The 23,787-nt window shown below is 43.5% G+C and overlaps 1 protein-coding gene across 1 annotated transcript in view; it reads right to left on the reverse strand.

Moving 5' to 3' along the window:
* Positions 1 to 14,186, reverse strand: part of DCAF12 (DDB1 and CUL4 associated factor 12) — a 33,373-nt gene extending 19,187 nt beyond the window's left edge. The window contains exons 1-2 of the mRNA XM_002929240.4: positions 13,574 to 14,186; positions 12,233 to 12,487 (exon numbers count right to left, since the gene is read on the reverse strand). Of these exons, the coding sequence (XP_002929286.1) occupies positions 12,233 to 12,487; positions 13,574 to 13,651 (333 nt within the window). The 5' untranslated portion in view covers positions 13,652 to 14,186. The remainder of the gene's footprint in view (positions 1 to 12,232; positions 12,488 to 13,573) is intronic.
* Between the last annotated feature and the right edge of the window lie 9,601 nt (positions 14,187 to 23,787).

Below are 23,787 nucleotides of genomic sequence, written 5' to 3' on the forward strand. Positions count from 1 at the left end.
ATGGAGGGGCTCACAAAGTTACTTAAATTCCAAAGTGTTTTAGCTCTAGCCTAATGAAGAAAGAAAATCCACATAGGTCACACAGACAACAAGGTAAATTATACTGGGGCATCTAGGTGGCTCAGATGGTTAAGCTTCTGCCTTTGGACTGATCTCCCAGTCCTGGGATCGAGCCCCATGTCAAGCCCCATGGTGAGCCCTATGTGGGGATCCTGGCTCAGGGGGAATCTGCTTCTTCCTCTGCCTCTCCCCACTGCTCGTGCTCTGTCTCTCTCAAATGAATAAATAAAATCTTTGAAAAGAAAAATAACAATAAGCACTTACTAAAAAAAAAACAGATAAATTATTCTAAGCCAGACAGGAAAAGGCAAGTAGACAGCCTAAGTCTGCTGAAAGTTGGGTAAAGGGAAGACAACTGAAACTGAAGCAGGAGAATCCATTCCCTATCCCAAACTAAGAAGATGGGTAGGAGCAAAGAAGAAAGTCAAGACGAAGAAAACAAGAGAAAATGGTCAGACAGTATGTATCAAAAATTAAACAGTGTAAACCCTACAATTTTCAATTTTAGGAACTTAAGCTAAGGAAATAATGATGGATGAACAGTTTTAACTAAAGTGCATTAATTTTGGGGCACCAGGCTGGCTCAGTCAGGTGGAGCATGCAACTCTTGATCTTGGGATTTTGAGTTCGAGCCCCACAATGGGCACACTGGGTGTAGAGATTCCTTTAAAAAAATCTTTAAAAAAAAATAAAATGAAGGGGTGCCTGGGTAGCTCCGTTGGTTATGCATCTGCCTTTGGCTCAGGTCCTGATCCGGTCCTGGGATCAAGTCGCACATCAGACTCCCTGCTGAGCAGGGAGCCTGCTTCTCCCTCTCCCTCTGCCCCCTGGCTCGTGCTCTCTCTCTCACACTGTGTCAAATAAATAAATAAATAAATAAATAAATAAAATCTTTAAAAAAAAAAGTGTTTATTTTTTATTCACTTACTTAGAGAGAGAGGAAGGGGGAAAGGAAAGAGGGAGAGACAGAATCTTAAGCAGGCTCCATGCCCAGGGCAGAGTCTGACGCAGGGCTCAATCTCACAACCCTGAGATCATGACCTGAGCCTAAATCAAGAGTTGGACGCTTGGGACGCCTAGGGGGCTCAGCTGGTTAAGCGGCTGCCTTCAGCTCAGGTCATGTTCCCAAGGTCTTGGGATCGAGAGCCTGCTTCTCCCTCTGCCTGCCCCTCCCCCTGCTTGTGCACGCACTCTCCCTGACAATAAATAAAATCTTAAAAAAAAAAAAAAAAAAAGAGTTGGACGCTTAACCACCAGGCGCCCCTTAAATTGCAATTTTATATTAACCTATCTTTATCTTCAGGGACAACATAATGAAAGTAATTTTGTAAAAAGTAACCTTTGANATATAGCCACATAATAGACTATTATAGAGCTTTTAAGAATGGGGTGCTCAGGGGTGCCTGGCTGCCTCCAGTGGAAGAACATGTGATTCTTGATCTCCAGGTAGTAAGTCTGAGCCCCACACTGGGTGAGATTAGTTGATAATAGCTTAAAAGAAAAAAAAAAAAGAATGGGGCCCCTGGCTGGCTCAGTTAAAACATGTGACTCTTGATCTTGGGGTCATAAGTTTAAGCCCCTTGCTGGGGGTACAGTTTACTTGAAAAAAAAATGGAGTAGAGGTATTTATTAACCTGGAAAGCTGTTCATGCTATGGTATTAAATGAATAAGCTTTTTATTTTATTTTATTTCTTTAAAGGTTTTATTTATTAATTTGACAGAGAGAGCCAGCGATAGAGGGAACACAAGCAGGGGAAGTGGGAGAGGAAGAAGCAGGCTCCCAGCGGAGGAGCCTGACGTGGGGCTCGATCCCAGAATGCTGGGATCACGCCCTGAGCCGAAGGTAGACGTCAAAGACTGCGCCACCCAGGCGCCCCCGAATAAGCTTTTTAAAAAAGATTTTATTTTTAAATAATCTCCACAACCAACATGGGGTTTGAACTCACAACCCTGAGATCAAGAATTACATGCTCTACTGACGGAGCCTCCAGATGCCCCCAATAAATTGATTTCTAATCCCTGATTCTGGAGTGCTCTGCTAAAAATGAAATAAGTCCGGGGCGCCTGGGTGGCACAGCGGTTAAGCGTCTGTCTTCGGCTCAGGGCGTGATCCTGGCATTATGGGATCGAGTCCCACATCAGGCTCCTCTCCCACTCCCCCTGCTTGTGTTCCCTCTCTCGCTGGCTGTCTCTATCTCTGTCGAATAAATAAATAAAATCTTAAAAAAAAAAAGAAATAAGTCCTGAGGCACCTAGCTGCCTCAGTTGGTAGAGCATGCAACTATTGATCTAGGAGTTGTGAGTTCAAGCTCCATGTTGGGCATAGAGCCTACTAAAAAAACTAAAAATAAATTTTAAAAACCCATAAAAATAAGTCTCAAAGTCACTTTTAGCACAACACCTAAGATTCTGCCTAGTACCCACCCCAAAGTCAACAAGAGTCTCTGACAGCATACCCATACCACAGAGGTTTAGCTACCTGAAGTACCTTGACAAACATTTAGTTAAAAAAAACTCCTCTTAAAACTACAAAATCAGAACCCAACTGAGTATTGCTTTCATATAATTAGAGAATCTGTGTCCTCCTTCCAAGTGGTACCACCCAATCAGAAAAAATAGAAGGGCACGGGGCGCCTGGGTAGCTCGGTCAGTTGAGTGTCTGACTCGATCTCAGCTCAGATCTTGATCTCAAGGTTGTGAGTTCAAGCCCTGTGATGGGCCCCACGCCCAGCTTAAGAAAATAAAATGAATAGGGATGCCTGGGTGCCTCAGTTGGTTGTCTGCCTTTGGCTCAGGTCATGATCCCAGGGTCTTGGGATAGAGTCCCACATTGGGCTCCTTGCTTAGCAGGGAGCCTGCTTCTCCCTCTGCCTCTCACTCCCCATGCTTGTGTGCTTGCTCACTCTCTCTAACGAATAAATAAATAAAATCTTTAAAAAAAATAAATTAAATAAATCAATAAATATTTTTAAAAAAGAAAAAAGAAAAATAGAAGGGTAAATACTGTCTGATTTTACACAAGTCCTACTGTCTGATTTTACACAAGTCCTCACTTCTTTCTGTGGAAGACAGAAATTGATTTCTGTAGCACTCAAAGATGCGAATATTTATGTACAGATTATTCAGAAGAAAACAATTTTTATACAAGACATTCTCAGCTTTTTCTTCCCCTACAGCATTTTTAGGTATAAAGCCATCTACTCAGAATTAGCAGCAAGCCTTACTTATCTCTAAGCCACAAATTACTGGAGAACAGAGATTATAGTCACATATTAATTACTTATCTGGTATATTAAGAAATTATAAGCTTTCAATAATAACAGTATTAAAACAATGATAATACTATATAATCCTTTTTCTTTCACTTTTATTTCCTGAGCATTATAGCACAAAGACTTAAGGACAATATGGTTGTGTACTTGCCCACTGAGAAGATCTCTCTCTAGATGTTATTTTGAGCTCCAAAAAACTCCTTGTGTGACTCAGAAAGGAAACTCCTTGTTATATATCCTACCAGTGTATTTTATTCCCTCTCCCCAAAGGAGGTATATAATACATAACTGTGTTCAATCTTTGTCAGCAGACAAGCAATGAATGGTAACTGAGCAAGGCCATTTCCACCACCGTTTTAGGCTAAGAAAAAACAAGAGTCATTCAGCTGAAGTAACATTTAAAGAAAAAAAAGTTTGGGGTGCCTGGGTGGCTCAGTCGGTTAAGCATCTGCCTTCGGCTCAGATCATGATCCCAGCGTCCTGGGATTGAGTCCCGTGTCCGACTCACTGCTCAGTGGGGAGTTTGCTTCCCCCTCTGCCCCTCACTCCACTCATGCTCTCTCTTCCTCTGTCTTAAATAAATAAAAATAAAATCTTAAAAAAAGTTTATTAACAATATTTTATCAACCACAGAAGTAAAAAAAGCAAGACAGAGCACTCAGAATCCTCTTTTAAACAAAAAATTTTTTTAAGATTTTATTTATTTGTGAGAGAGAGAGCGAGCGAGCACAAGCAGTAGTAGTGCCACAGGCAGAGGGAAAAGCAGGCTCCCCACTGGGTAGGGAGCCCAAGGAGGGGCTCGATCCCAGGACCCTGGGATTGTGACCTGAAGAAATGGCAGACGCCCAGCCAACTGAGTCACCCAGGTGTCCCTTTTTAAAATTTTTATTAAGTTATCTCTATGCCCAATATGGGTCTTTAACTCATGATCCCGAGAATCAAGTGTCACACGCTCCACTGACTGAGACAGCCGGGTGCCCCCTCTCTCTTTTCAAATCTGTTTTTTCATTTGTCCAGTTCCTGTTTAGTCCTTAACCACATGCATGCATAAATGTGTATAGCTATAATAAGCACAGATAGAATTTTGTATATTGGGGTGCCTGACTGGGTCAGTCAGAGGAGCGTGCAACTCTTGATCTCAAGGCTGTGAGTTCCAGCCCTATACTGGGTGTAGAGATTACTAAAATAAATTAAAAAAAAAAAAAGAATTTTATGCCTTGTTACACTTAACTTACCAAATACTTTGTGTGTTCGGCCTCCTTGGTGGCTCAGTTGGTTAAGCGGCTGCCTTCAGACCAGGTCATGATCCCAGGGTTCTGGAATCAAGCCATACCTCAGGTTCCCTGCTCACTGGGGAGTCTGCCTCTCCTTCTCCCTCTGCCTGCCCCCACCCCCAAGCTCTCTCGTTTGCTCTCTCAAAGAAATAAAATAATTTTTCATTTTTTTAAAAAAAGATTTTACTTATTCATTTGAGAGAGAAAGCATGGGGGGGGGCCGGGGAAACGCAGAGGGGCAGAGGGAGAGGGAGAAGCAGACTCTCTGCTCAGCAGGGACACGGCTGGATCCCAGGACCAGGAGATCATGACCTGAGCTGAAGGCTGCCGCTTAACCATCGGACTCACCCAGGTACCCCAAAAAATGAAATCTTAAAAAAAAAAAAAAGCTTTGTGTGCGATTAGTATTCATAATTATGCTAATTTCTGCGTAATATCATGCAGATATGATTTACCATAAAATACTCAAGTATTCTCCTTTTATTAGTATTTTTTGTTTAAGATTCAATTTATTTGAGAGAGTGTGTGTGGGCAGGAGCAGGGGGAGGGGCAGAAGGAGAGGAAGAGGGAGAAGTAGACTCCCTGCTGAGCAGGGAGTCCATATAGGGTTTGATCCCAGGACCCCAGGATCATGACCTGAGCTGAAGGCAGACGCTTAACCAACTGAGCCACCCAGGCATCCCTCCTTTTGTTAGTGTTTAGATAAAATAGCTTCCAATGACTATCTTGTTAAAAAAGACTTCTCTTGGGGCGCCTGAGTGGCTCAGTCGGTTAAGCGTCTGCCTTCAGCTCAGGGCATGATCCCAGAGTCCTGGGATGGAGTTCGGTGGGAGCCTGCTTCTCCCTCTGCCTCTGCCTCCATCTCTCTCTCTGTCTCTCATGAATAAATAAATAAAATCTTGAAGAAAAAAAAAAAAAGGCTTCTCTTCCTTTGGATAAATTCCCTAGTCTGAAAATATTAGGTCAAAGGGTATAATACTTTTAGGCTCTTCATTCAACAAATAATATGTACCAGACTTTTGAAATATAATACCAAATTACTGTCAATAAAGGGTTTTAGTGGCAATGTATACATGTACCTGTTCCACTATATCCTTATCACAACTAGATATTATAATTTGTACACAGTAAATGTTTTGCTTTTATCTGTACTCTTTCTATAATGAAATATAATTTCTTAATTGTACTTCGTTATATAATTATATAATAATAATAGTATATGATAAATATATATTTTTTTATTTGAGAGAAAGCGAATGGATGAGCGGGGATGGAAGGGCAGAGGGAAAGGGAGAAGCAGACTCCCCGCTGAGCAGGGAGCCTGACATGGGGCTCGATCCCAGGACTCCAAGATCATGACCTGAGCCAAAGGCAGACACTTAACTGACTGAGCCCCCAGAAGCCCCTAGATGAATTATTTAAACATATTTAAGCTACTTGGGATGTGACTGGCATACAGAAAGAAGCCATTTATAGGATACAGCAATGTTAACTATTTACCTTAAGCATACCTGAGTCTGGCCAGAAATACACCTGAAGTCTAGAACCATCAAATCACCACCATGATTAATTACATCAACAATTTACTAAATACAACTTTTACACACTGTGCTAACCAACATTTTATTTTATTCTGTTTATGACTCTGCTGGGCAGGTACTACTCTCTCTCCATTTATTTTAAACGTGAGAGAAGAAAGGCTTAGGAGAAGGTACCTGGGGCTTGTCCATAAGCAGGAAGTTAATAAGAAATGGGGCTCAGAATCAACATAGCAATTCTATCATTTCTACATCTAAAATCTTCCTCTACAAGAGTCAAATATTCTGAGGTGTGCCTAGGTGGCTCAGTCCATTAAGCATATGCCTTCAGCTCAGGTTCCGATCTCTGGGCGCGAGAATTGAGTCCCACGTCAGGCTCCCTGCTCAACAGGGAGTCTGCTTCTCTCTCTCCGTCTGCCCTCCTTCCTGCTCATTCTTTCTCTCAAATAAATAAACAAAATCTTTTTTAAAAATAAAGAGAGTCAAATATTCTGAAAATAACATAAGACTAATTCTGGGATAAATCTGCACATTTCTTACTAGGCAGAGAAAAATCAGGTCATTTGAAAAATGGCTAATTTGGGCACCTGGGTGGCTCAGTCGGTTAAGCGTCTGCCTTCCGCTCAGGTCACAATCCCCAGATCCTGGGATCGAGTCCCACTTCAGGCTCCTTGCTCCACGGGGAGTCGGCTTCTCCTTCTCCCTCTGCCTGCAGCTCTCCCTGCTTGTGTGTGCACACTCTCTCTCTCTCAAATAAATAAAATCTTTAAAAAAAAATAAAGATAAAAGGGTATAATCCCTTTGGGGAAATAAAATAGTAAATGAAGGAGAATGAATTAAAGATCTGGTCAGAGCAAAACTCCCACACTTCACCATATTTTGTTTTCCTGTGTATCAGACTGGATTTCATATTCTGCTTTTATCATTCATATGGAAACTCAGGGACAACATTACAGCTATTTCCTCAACCCTGGTGTCTACCATTCCTCCCCACACCCAAAATCAGGCTCCTCAAAGTTCTCCTTCCTCTCATCTGACTACAAATCGCAGCCCAAACTCATTTTGTCTGCTTCATTTTTTTTAAACTTTATTTTTAAGTAATCTCTATACCCAATGTGGGGCTCAAGCTTACAACCCTGATATCAAGAATCATATGCTCTACCAACTGGGCCAGCCTGGCACCCCTTTTCTGCTTCATTATAATCCACCAACTCTATCTGTGAAGTCAGCAGTATACCCCTGCCCATCACTCTGGGAAATGGTGAGAAAAAAGAAAGCAGCCCTGACATCTAGGAGTTAACCTAGTACTCTCAGCTAGGCTTTGGTGTCTTGGTGAAAATAATTTAACAGGAAATTTTCCTGTGAAAATCCCATTTCTTTAAGCATTCCCCCTAAATCGCCCTTTTAAGTTCTTTCTAACGCCCTCTTACTGGGAGGTCCCATGGTTCCCTTTGGTGTAGGTTCTCTGGAGCTGCAATAAGCAGTTGTATCTACTATACTAAGTTCTTTCTTTGGCTGAAGGGCATTAGTAAATGAGAAATAAGAATCTAAAATTATATACCTCATACTCTACATATATTACCACTCTATCACCATCTTTCTCTTCAAATTGCCCCCTCTCAAAATATTCCCTTTCCTTCTCTTTTTTAAAACTTATATTTATTTTAAGTAATCTCTACACCCAATGTGGGGCTTAAACTTACGACCCTGAGATCAAGAGTCGCATGCTCTTCTGACTGAGCCAGCTGGGTGCCCCAAAATATCCCTTCCTAGTTCTCCTCTGACATTCCTATTCCAAGGTTCTATCTTTAGGTACCCTTTCAATATCAATGGTTCTTACCCATTTTTGGCTCACAGTACTCCCTTTGAAAATGTAATGAGAACTATGGACTGCTCCCCATACCACAACCCCCTCATTGTGCCCAGAAAATACTCATGTAATGAAATTTTTGCTATTTTAGGGAAGGTTTATGGAACTTAAGAGTGTCTTCTTTACCCTCTCCCCCATGGTAGTACACTAATTTCAATAATCCCTTATATATAGATGACTATTCCCAAACCACTAACTTCAATCTTTACCCCCACTTAAATTTCAACTAAGTGAAAGCAGAAAATTAAACTCATTTTCTTTTCAAATCTGTTCAATACTCCTTCCTCTTGCCATCCTTCCAGTTACGCAGGTTTTCAAGACATCAGTATCAATTTTAACTTAATCCTCTGCATTACATCTGAGCATATCACCATCTACAGATTGTATACCTCTTAAAACGTATTTAAAAAAAAATTTTTTTTTAAGTAGGCTCTATGCCCAATATGGGGCTCAAACTCACAACCTCAAGATCAAGAGTCGCATGCTCCACCAACTGAGCCAGCCAGGCGCCTCTCTCAAAATGTATTCTATATGTCTTCTCCTCTCTCTCCCTGCACTATCTTGCTTTTGGCCCTCATTACCTCATTTATACTATAGCACTAGCATCCTGTAACTGCTTTCCCTAAAGCAGTAATCCAAAACTGCGTCACTCCCTGCTTAAAATCCCTGGGTCTTGTCTCTCCATTCCCCACCAAATAAAATCTTAGCTTGACACTCAATGGCTTCCATAATTTGATCCTAATGAGCCTTTCCAACATTAATCTCACAATTCTCTTCCAGATACCTAAAGCTCTTGTCACACCAGATCCTAAATAATCTTCATAAGTGGTTGATACTTTCCCCCATAAAAATCCAGATTCCCAGTTTCTCTTTAAAAAGAAAGAAAGGGGCGCCTGGGTGGCAGAGCGGTTAAGCGTCTGCCTTCAGCTCAGGGCGTGATCCCGGCATTGTGGGATCGAGCCCNAAAAGAAAGAAAGGAAAATTAACAATAGGCTCAAATTCTTGCACGGCAACAATGGCCTGGAGCCAAGAATACCTTCTCTGGCTCTTTGCAGTCCCCACAACTTACTTGTCTTGTGCTTGGCAAGCTTCTCTTATTTAGTTTTTCTGTCCAGCTCTGTAGACAAACTGACTTTGTAACCCTAAAACAGGGAAATATACCTACCCATCCTGGTTTCCAGGCCCATGTTCCAATTAAGGCTATTACCCCTTTTTCTTTTAGTAATTTAGTAAAATATAACCATACAAACATTATTAATGATTAAAACATACGCTGGCCATTTTCACGGTCCTTCTTGTGCTTACTGGGCCCAAAAAATTCAAAGGTTGAATGGCTGCTCCTAGTTTAAGTGTTAGCCCACAGCAGAGGGCAATTCTCACCTCAGATATCAAGCTACAGAAAGGTATACAAAATATATCTGCTTCCCTTTTTTCCAAAAAGAATGATCTAATGCCTTAGCAGAGGGTTCAATACTATTGCCTCGAGCTAGTTAACTTGAAAATAACCTGGTGTGTTTTTTTTTTTTTTTTTAAGATTGTATTTATAGAGAGAGAGCACAGAGAGGGAGAGGGAGAAGNGGAGAAGGAGAAGCAAACTCCCTGCTGAGCAGAGAGCCCGACGGGGACCTCGATCCCAGGACTCAGAGATCATGACCTGAGCCAAAGGAAGACACCCAACTTAGCCACCCAGGAGCCCCATAACCTGGCTTTTTTAGCATTTGTGTACATTCAGTTAAATGCTGATGAATACCAATAGCATCCAAGACAAAGCAGCTTCTGAGCTGCAGGTACATTAACTAACAGGCTATTTTAGGATATAAATGGTTGTGGTATACTTTTCTGACTTAATACATTAATATTGTTTCATTGATAGCAAAATTTCAATACATCGAAACTTCATTTATTACTGACACTTCATTACTACTGACATTCTTCCCCCAAAATCTTCACATACTATCCAAAGACAATTCTAATTGTTTAATTTTCCTTTCTTTCAAACTGAGGGAAGCCCCAGGGAATGCAAAGAACATTGGAAAAAGCTTTGCATTCATTACCACCACTACTATTTTCGCATAAGGACGATATTGTTAACTTCAAGTATTTCCCAAGAAGTGCACGGCCACCTTCTCAGCTCTGGATATTACCACTCCCAGGTTACAGATGGGGGAAAAAAGGCACAGATAAGGTAATCATTTGTCAAACGTCACAAAGTTCAAAGAGCAGCATTCCTGGTTCCCTGCTTTGGTTCTGGAAGCTAAACAAATAACAAAATAAATTATAAAGAAAACAGGCCCTCATGTAAACATGTTAGGTTATGAGGAAACAGGAAGACAGAAAGAGGTAGGTATTAAGAGTACATTAAATCATTACTTAACATTATGCAAACTTTTGAAATAGGGTCAATAAAGTCAAGAAGAAGGAGACTATCATTAACTTAGTTTATAATTCAACAACATTTGCCGGGCAAAACACTATAATGGTATATATGGAGAGTGGAATGAATTTCTCCAAATGGGAGACTCTTCTTCTACTCCAAATGACAATAATGACAGTTCTCGTAAACCAGAGTGGTGGCCTGAGAGACTAGGAAAAGGAAGTTTTGTTGAGGCTTGCCACTACTACTCAGTTTCGAAAGGCTTCTGTATGACAAGTAGCAACCTTCAACAGAAGAGGAAATGCCAGCTGGGCCCCAACCACCACGATTATTATTTCCTTAAAACTCATGTTTAAATCTTTGCCTATCTCCTTCATAAACAAACACTTCGAGTACTTATGACACTCTTGATCTACAGCAACCTTCCCTCTTTCAATTAATCCAAGACGTGTTTCCGTTTAAGGTGAATTTACAATCACGACATGTCTATTGTCTATTCACCCAGGGTGAGCTGAAAAATGGAAAGAGAAGTTGGGGCTCTATCCTATCTCTTCTCATGCTTCATTTGGAATCGTTTCCCACCTGCAGGCCCTGCCTCTTGCTATTCCTCTGACATCATATTTGTGTCCTTCCGTTCCAATCATATCTGCAATATCCAATCCTGGATTGACATATTTTATCTATGCCTTTAATTGTGCTTACTATATAGCTGATAAATTTTTCCCTTCATCCACTTATAGCTATTTTCTAATTCATTCTGTGTAAAAACACTCTCCTCTCCTCATGTAATACTTCATTTTTCTCTCTTTTGAATCCTTTTCAGGAGGCTACTTTGCAAAGAACAAACATTTGCATCCTGAAATATACCACCAAGCACACATTCTCTGCCCTTTTTTTTTTTTTTTTTTAAAGATTTTATTTATTTATTCAACAGAGATAGAGACAGCCAGCGAGAGAGGGAACACAAGCAGGGGGAGTGGGAGAGGAAGAAGCAGGCTCATAGTGGAGGAGCCTGATGTGGGGGCTCGATCCCATAACGCCGGGATCACGCCCTGAGCCGAAGGCAGACGCTTAACCGCTGTGCCACCCAGGCGCCCCTCTCTGCCCTTTCTTAAAGGAAATCTTTAATTCTACTTTAGATTCTACTTCCTAAAAAAGAATGTTTGGAAAAAAAAAAAAGTTTGTTTTATTCCTCTCCTGAACCAAGTGATACCTTTTTTTTTTTTTTTTTAAAGATTTATCTTAGCACGCACACACAAGTGGGAGGGGCCGAAGGAAAGAGAGACAAATCTCAAGCAGATTCCATGCTGATGGTGGAGGCCAACACCGGGCTCAATCTCATGATCCTGAGATCATGACCTGAGTCAAAACCAAGAGTCGGACGTTTAACCAACTGCGCCACCCAGGCGCGCTCCAAGTGCTACTTAAAATATTTTTATATATGCCCTAGCTTACTAGATAAGACCTAGGTTTCCACTTTTATGTATCCTGAATGATGCCCTGAGCATCATTCTTTCCTAAGTCTTTCCTCTAAGGTTTCTGACTTAAGCAACATAAAAAGGTGAGGCCAAAAAATTCTAAAAGCAGTGGAACAGCTGTAGGGCAAGAGGCCTAAAGAAACAGAGTCCTCTGAAGATTTATCAGGAAAATGAGGAAGTGGGAAAAGGGACAGAAAGAGAGGAAGAAGTTAACAACAGATAGGGAGGGAATGGAAAGCAGAGTGAGGCAATCTCCTCCCAAAAGAAACTGATGGAGAAAATGAGCAGTGAGAGGTTCTAGAGCATGTGGAGCCAAAATGTATCCAAACCCTAAGATAAGGTTCACTTAACTCCCAGACACTTACCGTGTTGCATTTTGTGCCACACACCACTTGCCTATGATTCAGCCACTGAGACGCAAACACTTTATTAAGGGTCCCAAGGTGAAACTCTCTCTCCTTCAGGAGACTGGGAAGTTGCTGTGCTGCATAGCCATGCAACACTCGAGTATAGTTGGTTTCACTCTGAAGTCTGACTTCTCGATTCTTCAGGTAGTACACTAAGGATCTCTTCACTGGGGGGAGTCTTTTCCTTTTGTGAAGTGAGTGATCCCAGCCAAACTGTGGAAAGCAACATTAGAAATTAGGGCTTTGGCTACCTTCCTTCAGAATAAATCAGAGAAATCACCAAGAACTCATCCTGCAGGATTTACGTACAACAGAAATACAAGAGAATAGGAATCTCAATATAGGAAGTCCAGTTTAAGTCTTCCAACACAGAAGATGCTGCTCATAGTCAGATCTACCTACGAGAAACAAGAACTGAAAGACAAGGGAAAGGAAGTAGAAAAGAGGTCAAAAGGTTTACTAGCCCTGTTAGGGGTGAAGGATTCAGAGCCCCTAAAGTTATCCTTGATACGGAAGGGAATGAGGGACCAAATCATTACCATGCCGACCTGGGCTGCATCTCTACCCAGGACCCTTCTTCCTCTCAGTCTGTACTCCCCGTGGAGTATGGAGAGCGCAGCTGGGGCCAGCCTGGGGTTCCAGGACTTCCAGGGATGCGCTATCAGGGCAATCCCCTGTCACCTGGCCCACGCTCCAGGAGGTTGAAGAATTCGAAAAATCACACACTAGGTAGAAGGCACGGGAAATCTGAGTCCGAATAGGCGTTCAACAAGGGCATTATAGGGATGATACCTGAGAACTGCTTTTTTATATCGGTCAAAGAGCCAAAAAAGCCCACCTCAGGGCTTTAAGTATCCAGACGGAAACTCCTTCCCATATAAAGGACGCAATCATCTCCCCTTCCCGGGGCCCAGGAAGAGGGACTTCACTCTCCCTCCCAGTATCTTCTGGGAGGTTTTCTGATTCCCCTCGACGTCGGTTTTCCGATTCCCCTCGACGTCGGTTTTCCTCCCTCCAAAGCCAAGATTCTAGTTTCCCCTCAAGCCCCATTACCAGCTGCTGGGGTTCCGCGGAATATGTCCCGTTTCCATGTTTCCCTTTAGCTCCTCATTCCTCTGGCCTTTCTGATCTCCTATGAACTCCTGAGGGCCCGTCCCTGTCCCAAAAGCCTGGGGCTCCGCTCTTGCCCCACCTCTGCCTACAGACCTCGGTCTCCGGTTCCGGTTCCCTGACTTTAGAACCTATCCCCCTCTGAGTGCCTCGGCGACATAACCCGGGTCCAGGCCTCTCAGCCCTCACCTGCGGGCACTGAGCGTCGCTCCCAGCTCCTGGCGAGGCGGGCGCTTTCCGCTTCCTGCTAACTGCTTTCCGGGCCATAGTGGGCAGCGCCGCAGCGGCCCCGCAGCCACATGGGGCGGGGGTAGCGAGGGTTAGCAAGACGGCGGGTCATATACTGGGCCCCGGGGCCACGCACTTTTGTGCGCCTGGCCCGGAAAACGGCCCGGACCCGAGAAGGCAAGCACAGGGAAAGGAGGGAGGGAGGACTGGGGCCGGGAAAGGGAAAGGGAAGGGGCAGGGGAGGAAGGAACGAGAAGCTTTCAGACCAACGAGTCTGAAAGGACGGCGAGCGGCTAGAACCAAAACACCCCCTCCCCCTCGCCCGCGCTCCGTCACCCTTGCGCAGCCGCACTTCGCAGCATGTCGCCACGGCGATGCTGCCGGGCCTTCAGGGGTGGGGTTTAGGGCCTCCAAGTGGAGAGGCCGCGGCGGTTGTTTTGCTGCCGCCCGCGCATTTCCAACGGTCGTCAGATGGCCGCTGGAGATGGAAGACCTGGGGTCAGAGGAATCTGTGTTCTGGCGGCCGACCTCGGACCCCCGCCCGCCCATCCGCAAGCACCCGGAAGTGAGGACGACTATCCTCGCTCCGCGTAGGAATACCGGCCAGCACACGCCTTTACCCGGCAGCTGCCACTGGTTATCTCTTATTGAGCGCCGCACTTTCCCCGAACCTATCACAAACGGAGCCCTGCCACCAAGGGCTGGACTTTGTGTCAGGAGGCAGGACCTCCTTTCTTCATCCTCGCAAGGTGTTGTACGGCTCAGAATCCACGCCCGCGTGGCCAGACTTTCCCCTCTGCGGAGTAGCTGCCCTGCCTGGCATTACCAGCCCAGACTGCTCCCTGGGCTTCTGGCAGCCTTCTTCCCACTCCTCGGGAGCCCTCAGGCTCTATTCTCCACTCAGTCTCCAGCCTCCCTGCTGGCCACTGGCACCGCCTAATCCTCCTGTCCTAACCGCAACAGCCCCTCAGGACATTTTCCCCTCAGCTATGGTCTCTCCTCCCTTTAGATTCTCCTGACCTGCTGGCCACACTGTCTTTTGTGCTTTATGAAATAGACCTCACGCCTTAATTTATCTGTTTCTTACGTCTCCCCTGCGGTTCTAAATTGAGGACCGGAACAGGGGACTGCCACTGTCTGCCTCTCACTCAGGACCCTGGTTGCATCTCCATGAATGCAGATTGAGTGAAATTCTGAACCACAGAGAGTGGACGTTGCTTGTCCATCAGTTAGATAAGGGGGCTTCTTCAAGATCACCCTTGCCTCCATTTTCAGAAGATCTTGTAGGAATTTGAGTGCTGGCTTCCACTTTCCTCAGGCAAAGAAACCCTTTGAGGAAGCAGGACGCTCTTGCTTAGGGTTGACCGGCCTCGGGCTGTAGTGCCCAGTTACCTGCTGGTTGCTTCAGGCCTCATACCTCCAGGGAGTTCTGTTGACCCATCTGAAGTTCTGCCTACAAGATTTGGATTTGTTTTCCAAGTCGAAACAAAGACCAGATTGAGACAGGGTCCTCTGCCATCCCAAGTGGGCACTGCCGCTAATCTCTAATGCCACCTTGGGAAAGGCAGCCCCATCTTACTTGGTCAGGCCTATCCCTTCAGAGACATGCGCAGAGCAAATGGGTCAGAAGTGGTTCAGCTTCCTTTTTGAGCCTATTGTTCCAGTTCTGTCTTGCCTCACAATGCCCTTGATGACCCAGGAGCTCATTGGGCAAGAGTCTGGAATTCCTTTGAGAATCTCAGGCTCATGCTGGGCTGCACTTGGATCCTGGTATCTGCCCATGTCAGAGGCTGCAGGCTCATCCTTAAGGTTAGTGTACTTCATCTTGGCATCCCAGGAGCTAGCCCCAAACGCACTTTCCAGCAGAGCTCACAATTTCTGTGGAATGAAGATTCACCTGGAAGTTTAAAAGTCCACAATTGCTTTTATTTTTTTTAAAGATTTATTTATTTATTTGAGAGAGAGCACACAGGTGCAGAGGGGCAGAGAGATAATCTCAAGCAGACTCCCTGCTGAGCGCAGAGTCCAACATGGGGATGGATCTCGCCACCGTGAGATCACTACCTGAGCCGAAACCAAGAGTCAGATGCTTTAACTGACTGTGCCACCCAGGCACCGTGATATCATCAGTATTTTAAAAGCAATTGTCGGGGGAGCCTGGGTGACTCAGTTGGTTGAGTGTCTGACTCTTGACTTCAGTTCAGGTCATAATCTCAGGGTTGTGAGATTGGCCCCATGTCAGGCTCCTCGCTCAGTGTGGCATCTGCTGGGGATTCTCTCTCCCCCTATCCCTCTGTCCCTCCCGCTCATGCTCTCTCTGTCTCTCTCATTCCCTTTCACTCTCAAATAAATAAATAAATCTAAAAAAAAAAAAAAACCCACAAAAAACCATTGATGATACCAAGGATTGGTAAGAAGGTAGAATGACTGGAATGCTCATACATTGCTAGTGGGCATGTAAATTGGTACAATTTGGAAAAATCTATGGCAGTACCTACTATAGCTGAGTATGTGTACCTTCCGATCCAGAACTTCTATTTCTGGTTAAATTACAGAAATGAGTGTTTATGCCCACTAAAAGGCAAAAGAATATTCATAGTTTTATTCATAACAGCCACAAACGGGAAATAGTTCAAATGTCAATCAGTAGTAGATAAATTGAGGGTTCCCATGATAACCTAATTAGGTTTGATAATTTGCTATAATGGCTCACAGAACTCAGGAAAATAAATACTATTACCAGTTTATTATAAAGGATATTATAAAAGATACAAATGAACAACCAGGTGAAGAGGTACATAGGGTGAGGTTTGGAAGGGTCTTGAACACAGAAGCTTCTCCCCCTGTGGAGTTTGGGGTGCACTACCCTCATGGCATGTAGATATATTCACGAACTTGGACGCTCTCCAAACCCCATAGTTTAGGGTTTATATGGAGGTTCCATTATGAAGGCATGATTCATTAAATCATTAACCTTTGGTAATTCAATCCCCATTCCTTTCTCCCTTCCCAGAGGCTGGGGGGTTGAGGCTGAAAATTCCAAACCTGGAATCACATGGTTGGTTCCCCTGGCAACCAGCCCCCTTCCTGAAGCCATCTAAGGAAACATCCTGAGTCACCCCATTAACATAAATTCAGGTTTGGTTGAGAAAGACTTATTATAAATAACAAAAGATGTGCTTTTCACCATTATCACTTAGAAAATCATAAGAGTTTTAGGAACTCTTGTGCCAGGAACCAGAACAAAGACCAAATACATATCTGATATCCCAATATTATAGTAATAGAAGTCAGAGTAGGGGCGCTTGGGTGGCTCAGTCGGGTAGGTGCCTGCCTTCGCCTCAGGTCATGATTCCAGGATCCTGGGATTGAGTTCCACATCAGGCTCCCCTGCTCCGCAGGGAGACTGCTCCCTCGCCCTTCGCCTGCCGCTCCCCCTGCTTGTGTTCTCTCTCTCTGTCAAATAAATAAATAAATAAAATCTTTAAAAAAAAAATCAAACTACTACTAACTCTACTAACTCGGTTACTAACTGGGAGGAGAGCACAAGGAGGCTTCTGGGTGTAGGACATTTTTTTCTTTAAGATTTCGTTTATTGGGGCACCTGGGTGTCTCAGTCGGTTAAGCATCTGCCTTCAGCTCAGCTCATGATCTCAGGGTGGTGGGGTCAAGCCCCATGTCAGGCTCCCTGCTCAGTGGGAAGTCTGCTCCTCCCTCGCCTTCTGCCCCCCGGTGCTGGTGCTTTCTCTCTCTCTGTCTCAAATAAATAAAATTTTTTATTTGAGACAGAGAGAGAGAACAAACACAGGGAGGGGAGTAGAGAGAGAAGCAGACTCCCCACTGAGCAGGGAGCCTAAGGCAATTCAGGGCTTGATCCCAGGACCCTGGGTACACAGCCAGAGCCGAAGGCAGACGCTTAACCAACTGAGCCACCCAGGCACCCCTACATATTGTTCTTTTTAAAGATAATTTCAAACTGTACTATTTTTCTAGCTTTAAATAAAAACCCCAACATTTCCAGTCTTCTTCACTCCCACCCCACCAACTCAGTCCTTGCAAGCTTTCCCTCACAATGTGATGTACAGAAGGTCAGGGAACCCAGGACCTGCTTACCTTTTACATTCTATTTGGCTTGGTCTTGCCAGGAAGAATAAATAACAAGAAAATAGTCTAAAATACTTTGGGCAAATTTAATTATGTTATACATGCTCAGTAACAGTAATTCCTCCTGTTTATTTGCACAGTTTCCTTGGAACAAACAAAGCAGGTGTTGCCACAATTCCCTGTATGACTCTACCCTTAATGTGTTGGAGCTAATTAACTATCCTTGCTAGCAAAGGGCTTGGGAAGAAAGCATTTCTGTTAGGAAAAAGGATTTGGGATTTTAATTCATACAAACCATAATAAAAACAGCAAGAAGAGACCTGGAGGACATGGGAACATGAACAGGGACAGATGGTAAGCACTCAATAACTGCTCTCTGGTGATGTAAAGATGTTAGAGGTCTCCAAGGCCTGTGAATGGTAATATTTTTCAGATCCTGGGGCATAGATTACTAAAGATGGAAGACACTATAGAGAACGTGCATCTCATTAAACTCTTACAGAAAACTGAAGCCAAAAAGGTCAAGTCATGCAGTGGATGAGTGAGGACTGGAACCCAGGATTTCTGCTTGAGTTTATTTTTGGTTCTGCCACGTTAAATATCTGGGTCCAGTTGAAGTTGCAAGTGGTCTTTATTTTAGCATTTTCCTAGTACTTTCATCGTTTTTCTTTTTTCAGAACCTGAAATATTTTATTAGAGCATCAACTACTTTGAGAGCAGAAATTCTATTTCTATATTTTATGTATAATTTGGTGCACACTGATAGATTTTGTGTTAAGTACAGACAATTTCCAGTCCTTCAGGAACTGATTATAAAGTTTGTAAATTATCCAGTTTCCTGGTTTTTGCCTCCTGCCTCTTTTTTTTAAGATTTATTATTTTATTTTATTTTATTTGTTTTTTTAATGATTTATTTATTTATTTGAGAGAGAGAGTGAGAGAGAGATCATGAGCAGGGGGGAGGGTAGAGGGAGAAGCAGACTCCCCACTGAGCATGGAGCCCGATGTGGGACTCGATCCCAGTACCCTGGGATCATGACCTGAGCTGAAGCCAGACGCTTAACCAACTGAGCCACCCAGGTGCCCTATTTATTTATTTTAGAGAGAGAGTGTGCGAGTGAGGGGAGGGACAGAGGGACAGAGAATCCTGAAGCAGACTCCTTGCTGAGTGCAGAGCCCTATGTGGAGCTGGAACCCCAAGATTATAACCCAAGCTGAAACCAAGAGTCAGCCACTCAACCAACTGAGACATCCAGGTGCCCCAATATTTTCTTGTAACTTGTATAAATCTAAGATTATTTAAAAATGGAAAGTTTGGGGCACCTGGCTGCTTCAGTCAGTAAAGTGTGTGAATCTTGATCCTGGGGTTGTAAGTTCCATCTCCATGTTGGGTGTAGAAATTTCTAAAAATAGAAATCTTAAAAAAGTAAAAATAAAAATGGAAAGGTTAGGGGGTGCCCAGGTGGCTCAGTTGGTTAAGCATCTGACTCTTACTTTCTGCTCAGGCCATGATCTTAAGGTTGTGAGATTGACCCCCTTGTGAGGCTCTGCACTGGGTGTTGAGCTGGGTTAAGATTTTCTCTTGCTCTCTCTCTCTGCCCCTCCCCCACTCTCTCTCTTTCTCTCAAAAAAAAAAAAAGGATACTTTAGGGGTGACTGGTTGACTCAGTCAGAAGAGCATGTGACTCTTGATCTTGGAGTCGCCAGTTCAAGTCCCACATTGGGTATAGAGATTGCTAAAAAAATAACCTAAAAAAAATTTTTTTTAAATGGGAAGTTTAAAAAATAAATAAATGAGTCAATTAGAAATTCAGAAAAGCATTTCCTAAAATGGAAAGGTACAGCTGTTGTTACCGAGTCCAAGCATGTTCTGTTCACCACAAGAAAGGCTAAGTTGAGAAGCAAGATGTTGCCACAAGGAAAGCAACTTTATTCAGAATGCCAGCAAACCAAGGAGATGGTGGACTATTGTCCCAAAGAACCACATCCCCTCAGCATGAAATGCAAGTTTCTTTTCTTCTTTTATGTTAGCAAAAGGGAGAAGTGGGGCTGGGGCAGGTTTGAAATCAAAAGGTGATTGACATCTGTAAACAAATGAGGAAGGTCGTGTAACTTCTTTGTCCCTAGTCAGTTGATCTTTGTGTACAGGCAGGAATCTGGTCATGTCATTCCTATAAATCTTAAATATAGCACAGTCTTCTTTTTAAAAGATTTTGTTTATTTAGGGTGCTGGGTGGCTCAGTTGGTTGGGTGACTGCCTTCAGCTCAGGTCATGATCCCGGGGTCCCGGGATGGAGTCCCGCATTGGGCTCCCTGCTCGGCAAGGAGTCTGCTTCTCTCTCTGATCCTCCCCCCATCATGGTCTCTCTTTTTCTTAAATGAATAAATAAAATCTTTAAAAATATATATATTTTATTTATTTGTCAGAGAGAGCAAGAGGGAGAGAGTGAGTGTACAAGCAGGGGGAGAGGCAGACAAAGGGAGAAGCAATCTCCCCGCTGAGTGAGGAGCCCGATATGGGACTGAATCCCAGGACCCTGGGATCATGACCTGAGTTGAAGGCAGCCGCTTAACTAACTGAACCACCAGCCGTACCTAATTTTTCAACATTCAAATGATATTTCCAATTTACTCTCAAAAGGTCCGTAAAAGAGAAGAAAGTTTACGAATTTAGTATTCATTTCTTAGGCCCTATTGTGTAATAGTTATGGTAGATGGCAGAGATCTGACTTGGACCTTATCCCTGCCCTCAAGGAACTCAAGGACTAGTAGGAGAACCAATTTAACTAAATACCAGACAGTCTAAGGACTTACGGGAGCTCAGTGGAGCAAGAAGATGTGGAATGGCTTCTTAAAAGAGGTCACATTGGGGCACCTGGGTGGCTCAGTTGGTTAAGTGTTCAGCTCTTGATTTCCACTCAGGTCATGATCTCAGGGTCCTGAGATTGAGCCCAAGGCAGATCCATGCTCAGCAGGGAGTCTGCTTGAGATTCTCTTTCTCCCTCCCCCTCTGCCCCTCCCCCCTGTTTGCAGGAACTCTGTCTAAGAAAAGAAAAGAAAAAAGAGGTCACATAAGCTAATTCTTGAAGGATGTAGAGGGTTTCAAGGGAGAAAATGGGTAGAAACTGGCTTTGATTAGAAGGGTGAAGGACAGTGACTGCTAATTGTTCCCTAATGTGCCCATCTTCCAGTTGGTAATAGATTCCCCTTAAGCTGAGCTGGGTACTTGGCAGTCAGCTATACTACATTTTAAACTTCTTTTGCACCTGGATAGGACAACATGACTACCTTCTGGCCAAAAGAAAAGTCAGCTAAAATGATCTTGGCAACTCTCAGGTCACACCTTCAATAGGAAGCTGCTTAGCCTTCTCTTCCTGTCTGTGGGATTTGGTAATGGTGAGTCAAATTCTACCTTGTGGATGAGAAAGGTAACGCCACAGGTGGAGCAACAAGATGGACAGAATTGAGTTCCAGGAGGACTTTGGGGAGCAGAGCCCCCGATCTGACGGGTCTTCATGGTCTATCAGCTCAGACTTTTACCTGGGAGAGAAAGAAACTTTCACCTTGATCAAGCCACTGATATTTTTGTTTCTGTCTAGTCAATATGCTAAGAAAAGCAGGAAGAATAGAAGAAAGGCCATGAGAATACAAAACTTCCTTAGAAAGCTAAACTCTCTGTCTTTCTCTTTTTTTCTTTCCCATCCTTTCTTTCTTTCTTTTTTTTGGGGGGGATTTTATTTATTTATTTGAGAGAGAGAGAAAGCACACAAGTGGGGGGAGGGGCCGAGGGAGAGGGAGAAGCAGAATCCCTGCTGAGTGCAGACCCCAACATGGGACTCGATCCCTGGACCCCAAGATTATAACCTAAGCCGAAATCAAGAGTCGGGCTCTCAGCCCACTGAGCCACCCAGATGTCCCCTCCCCTTCCTTTCTTTTAATCCATCCTCCTTTTCCTGCAGTTATATATAAATGTATACACACATACACACACATAGACTCACACAAACGCACGTCTTTGCTCTTCCATATCCTACTGGTTCCAGATTTTTAGCTTTAGACATATCAGTGGACTCATCTCTTCTGTGTTTTTCCTGCTAACTCCAGCCTCCAGTAAAATAACCCTAGGATGGAAACCATGTCCTCCCTCAGAAGCTCCCCACAGAGCACAGTGAGGCAGGAGGCATATGGCCAGGCAGTGGACAAGCACATCTCCCTTGTCACAGAGAGAGGGGATTGCCTTCCTTGTACAATTGGATTCACAGGGAATAAAGGAGCTCGTCTTATTCCCGGAAAGCTTTCTCTCTTTCCATAAAAGGGCATTTGAGGAAGTCTTAAGTGTAGGAATCGCAGATGCCTTATGTTCTTTTTTTCCATCAGAACTCCTGCTTGCTTTCCACCAAAACTTCTAACTTCTCCACATTACCTTACAGGGTCTTGTAAGTGTTATTTTGATCTTCACAGTATCTGTGCTTTTGATAACAGAATTCTGATTTTACTCTTAATTTTAATTCACGTGATTTGGCCTAAAGCTGACTCAACTGTTTGACTCTAGGACTGGATACATAATCTAGTTCTGGCCAAAGCCGGAGGTATTAGGGACAAGGTTTTCATAATGCAGGAGTTACAATACTGGAAGAATACAGGGCTGGAGCTGCTGGAATCAGTTTGCCATCCCAAGGGGAAAGCCTATCTAAGAATACAGTCAACACCGAGGAAAACAACCAGGAGAGAGTAACCAACCCTGACGACTGTCTGGGAACCTCCTGCAGTTTGAGTAGTTTCTGTTACTTGCAACCAAACACGTTTTGACAATCCATGGGGGACATCAAAACCATTTCTCAACTCCCTAAGTGACCCTTTGGCATATACTATGCCTACCCAAATGTTTCTTTTTCTTTTTAAAGATTTTATTTATTTATTTGGGAGAGAGAAATAGAGAAACAGCACGAGCAGAGGTGGGGGGAGCAGAGGGAGAGGGAGAAGCCGACTTCCAGCTGAGTAGGGAGCCCAACATGGGACTCGATCCCAGGACCTCGGGACCATGACCTGGGCTGAAGGCAGATGCTTAACAGACTGAGCCACCGAGGCGCCCCCCCAAATGTTTCTTTTTAAAAAAATTTACTTATGCTCTATCTTATTCCAGGAAGCATTGTCAGTCTCTTCAAGCAAAAAACTCCTTCTTCTGTGTTCCGAATATTTTATTGCTTGGGAAAAGAGTACCACCTGGAATTTAGGGTTCTTAATCCTGCCTCCACCACTTGATAACAGTGAGACTCTGAACAAATCAGGGGGATAAATCTGAACCTTGGTGATTTCTTTATCTGTCAAATGGATATACGATTATGCACACATTGTTGAACTATATTGAAGATCACATAAGATTACATATATAAATTGTAAAATGCTTTAAACATGTTCAGAATTATAATAAAATGGACTTTCAGCATCTAAGGATATCCTTCTTCCTTTCCATAGCCTGATTCTGTTGTGAAATTTGGGGTGGAGTGGAATAGATATGGCCACATCATCCTCCAAAGATGCTACTAATTTATACTTTTGTGATAGTGCCCATTTTCTCACATCCTAGCCAACACTAAGTATTATTAATGTCTAAATATTTGCTAGTCTGAAAAAGAAACCTAGCCACTTGCTACATTTTAACCTGTGAATGATGCTTCCAGGCGCCTGGAGATGTTTTTAAAAATCTTCTAAACCAACATCCCAAAGCCTTCAGAAAGAGCAGACCAACAACTGCATTTCTCCTACACAGGCACCAGCTGATTGCTCCCATGGTAGTTAGAAAAGCATTTAGCCAGAGGCCTTTACAAGCTGTTGTAGCAACAGAAAAGAACACCTCCACTTCTGCCCTATTTGTTGTGTGAATGAGTGAAAACACGCCCCCAGTGAACCTGTTAAATCATGGCCCAATAATCTACATCTCTTCAAATCCATTTCAGTTCATGCTTGGTGCCTTCTGAAATCATTGCATAACCTGGTTCAACTTCCTTCTGTTGGGAGTAAGCATCTGGGTAAGGGATTTATTCATACATTCAAAATATAAAAGAATGATT

This window comes from Ailuropoda melanoleuca, chromosome 7 (genome assembly GCF_002007445.2).
Source record: "Ailuropoda melanoleuca isolate Jingjing chromosome 7, ASM200744v2, whole genome shotgun sequence".
Classification (NCBI taxonomy): domain Eukaryota; kingdom Metazoa; phylum Chordata; class Mammalia; order Carnivora; family Ursidae; genus Ailuropoda; species Ailuropoda melanoleuca.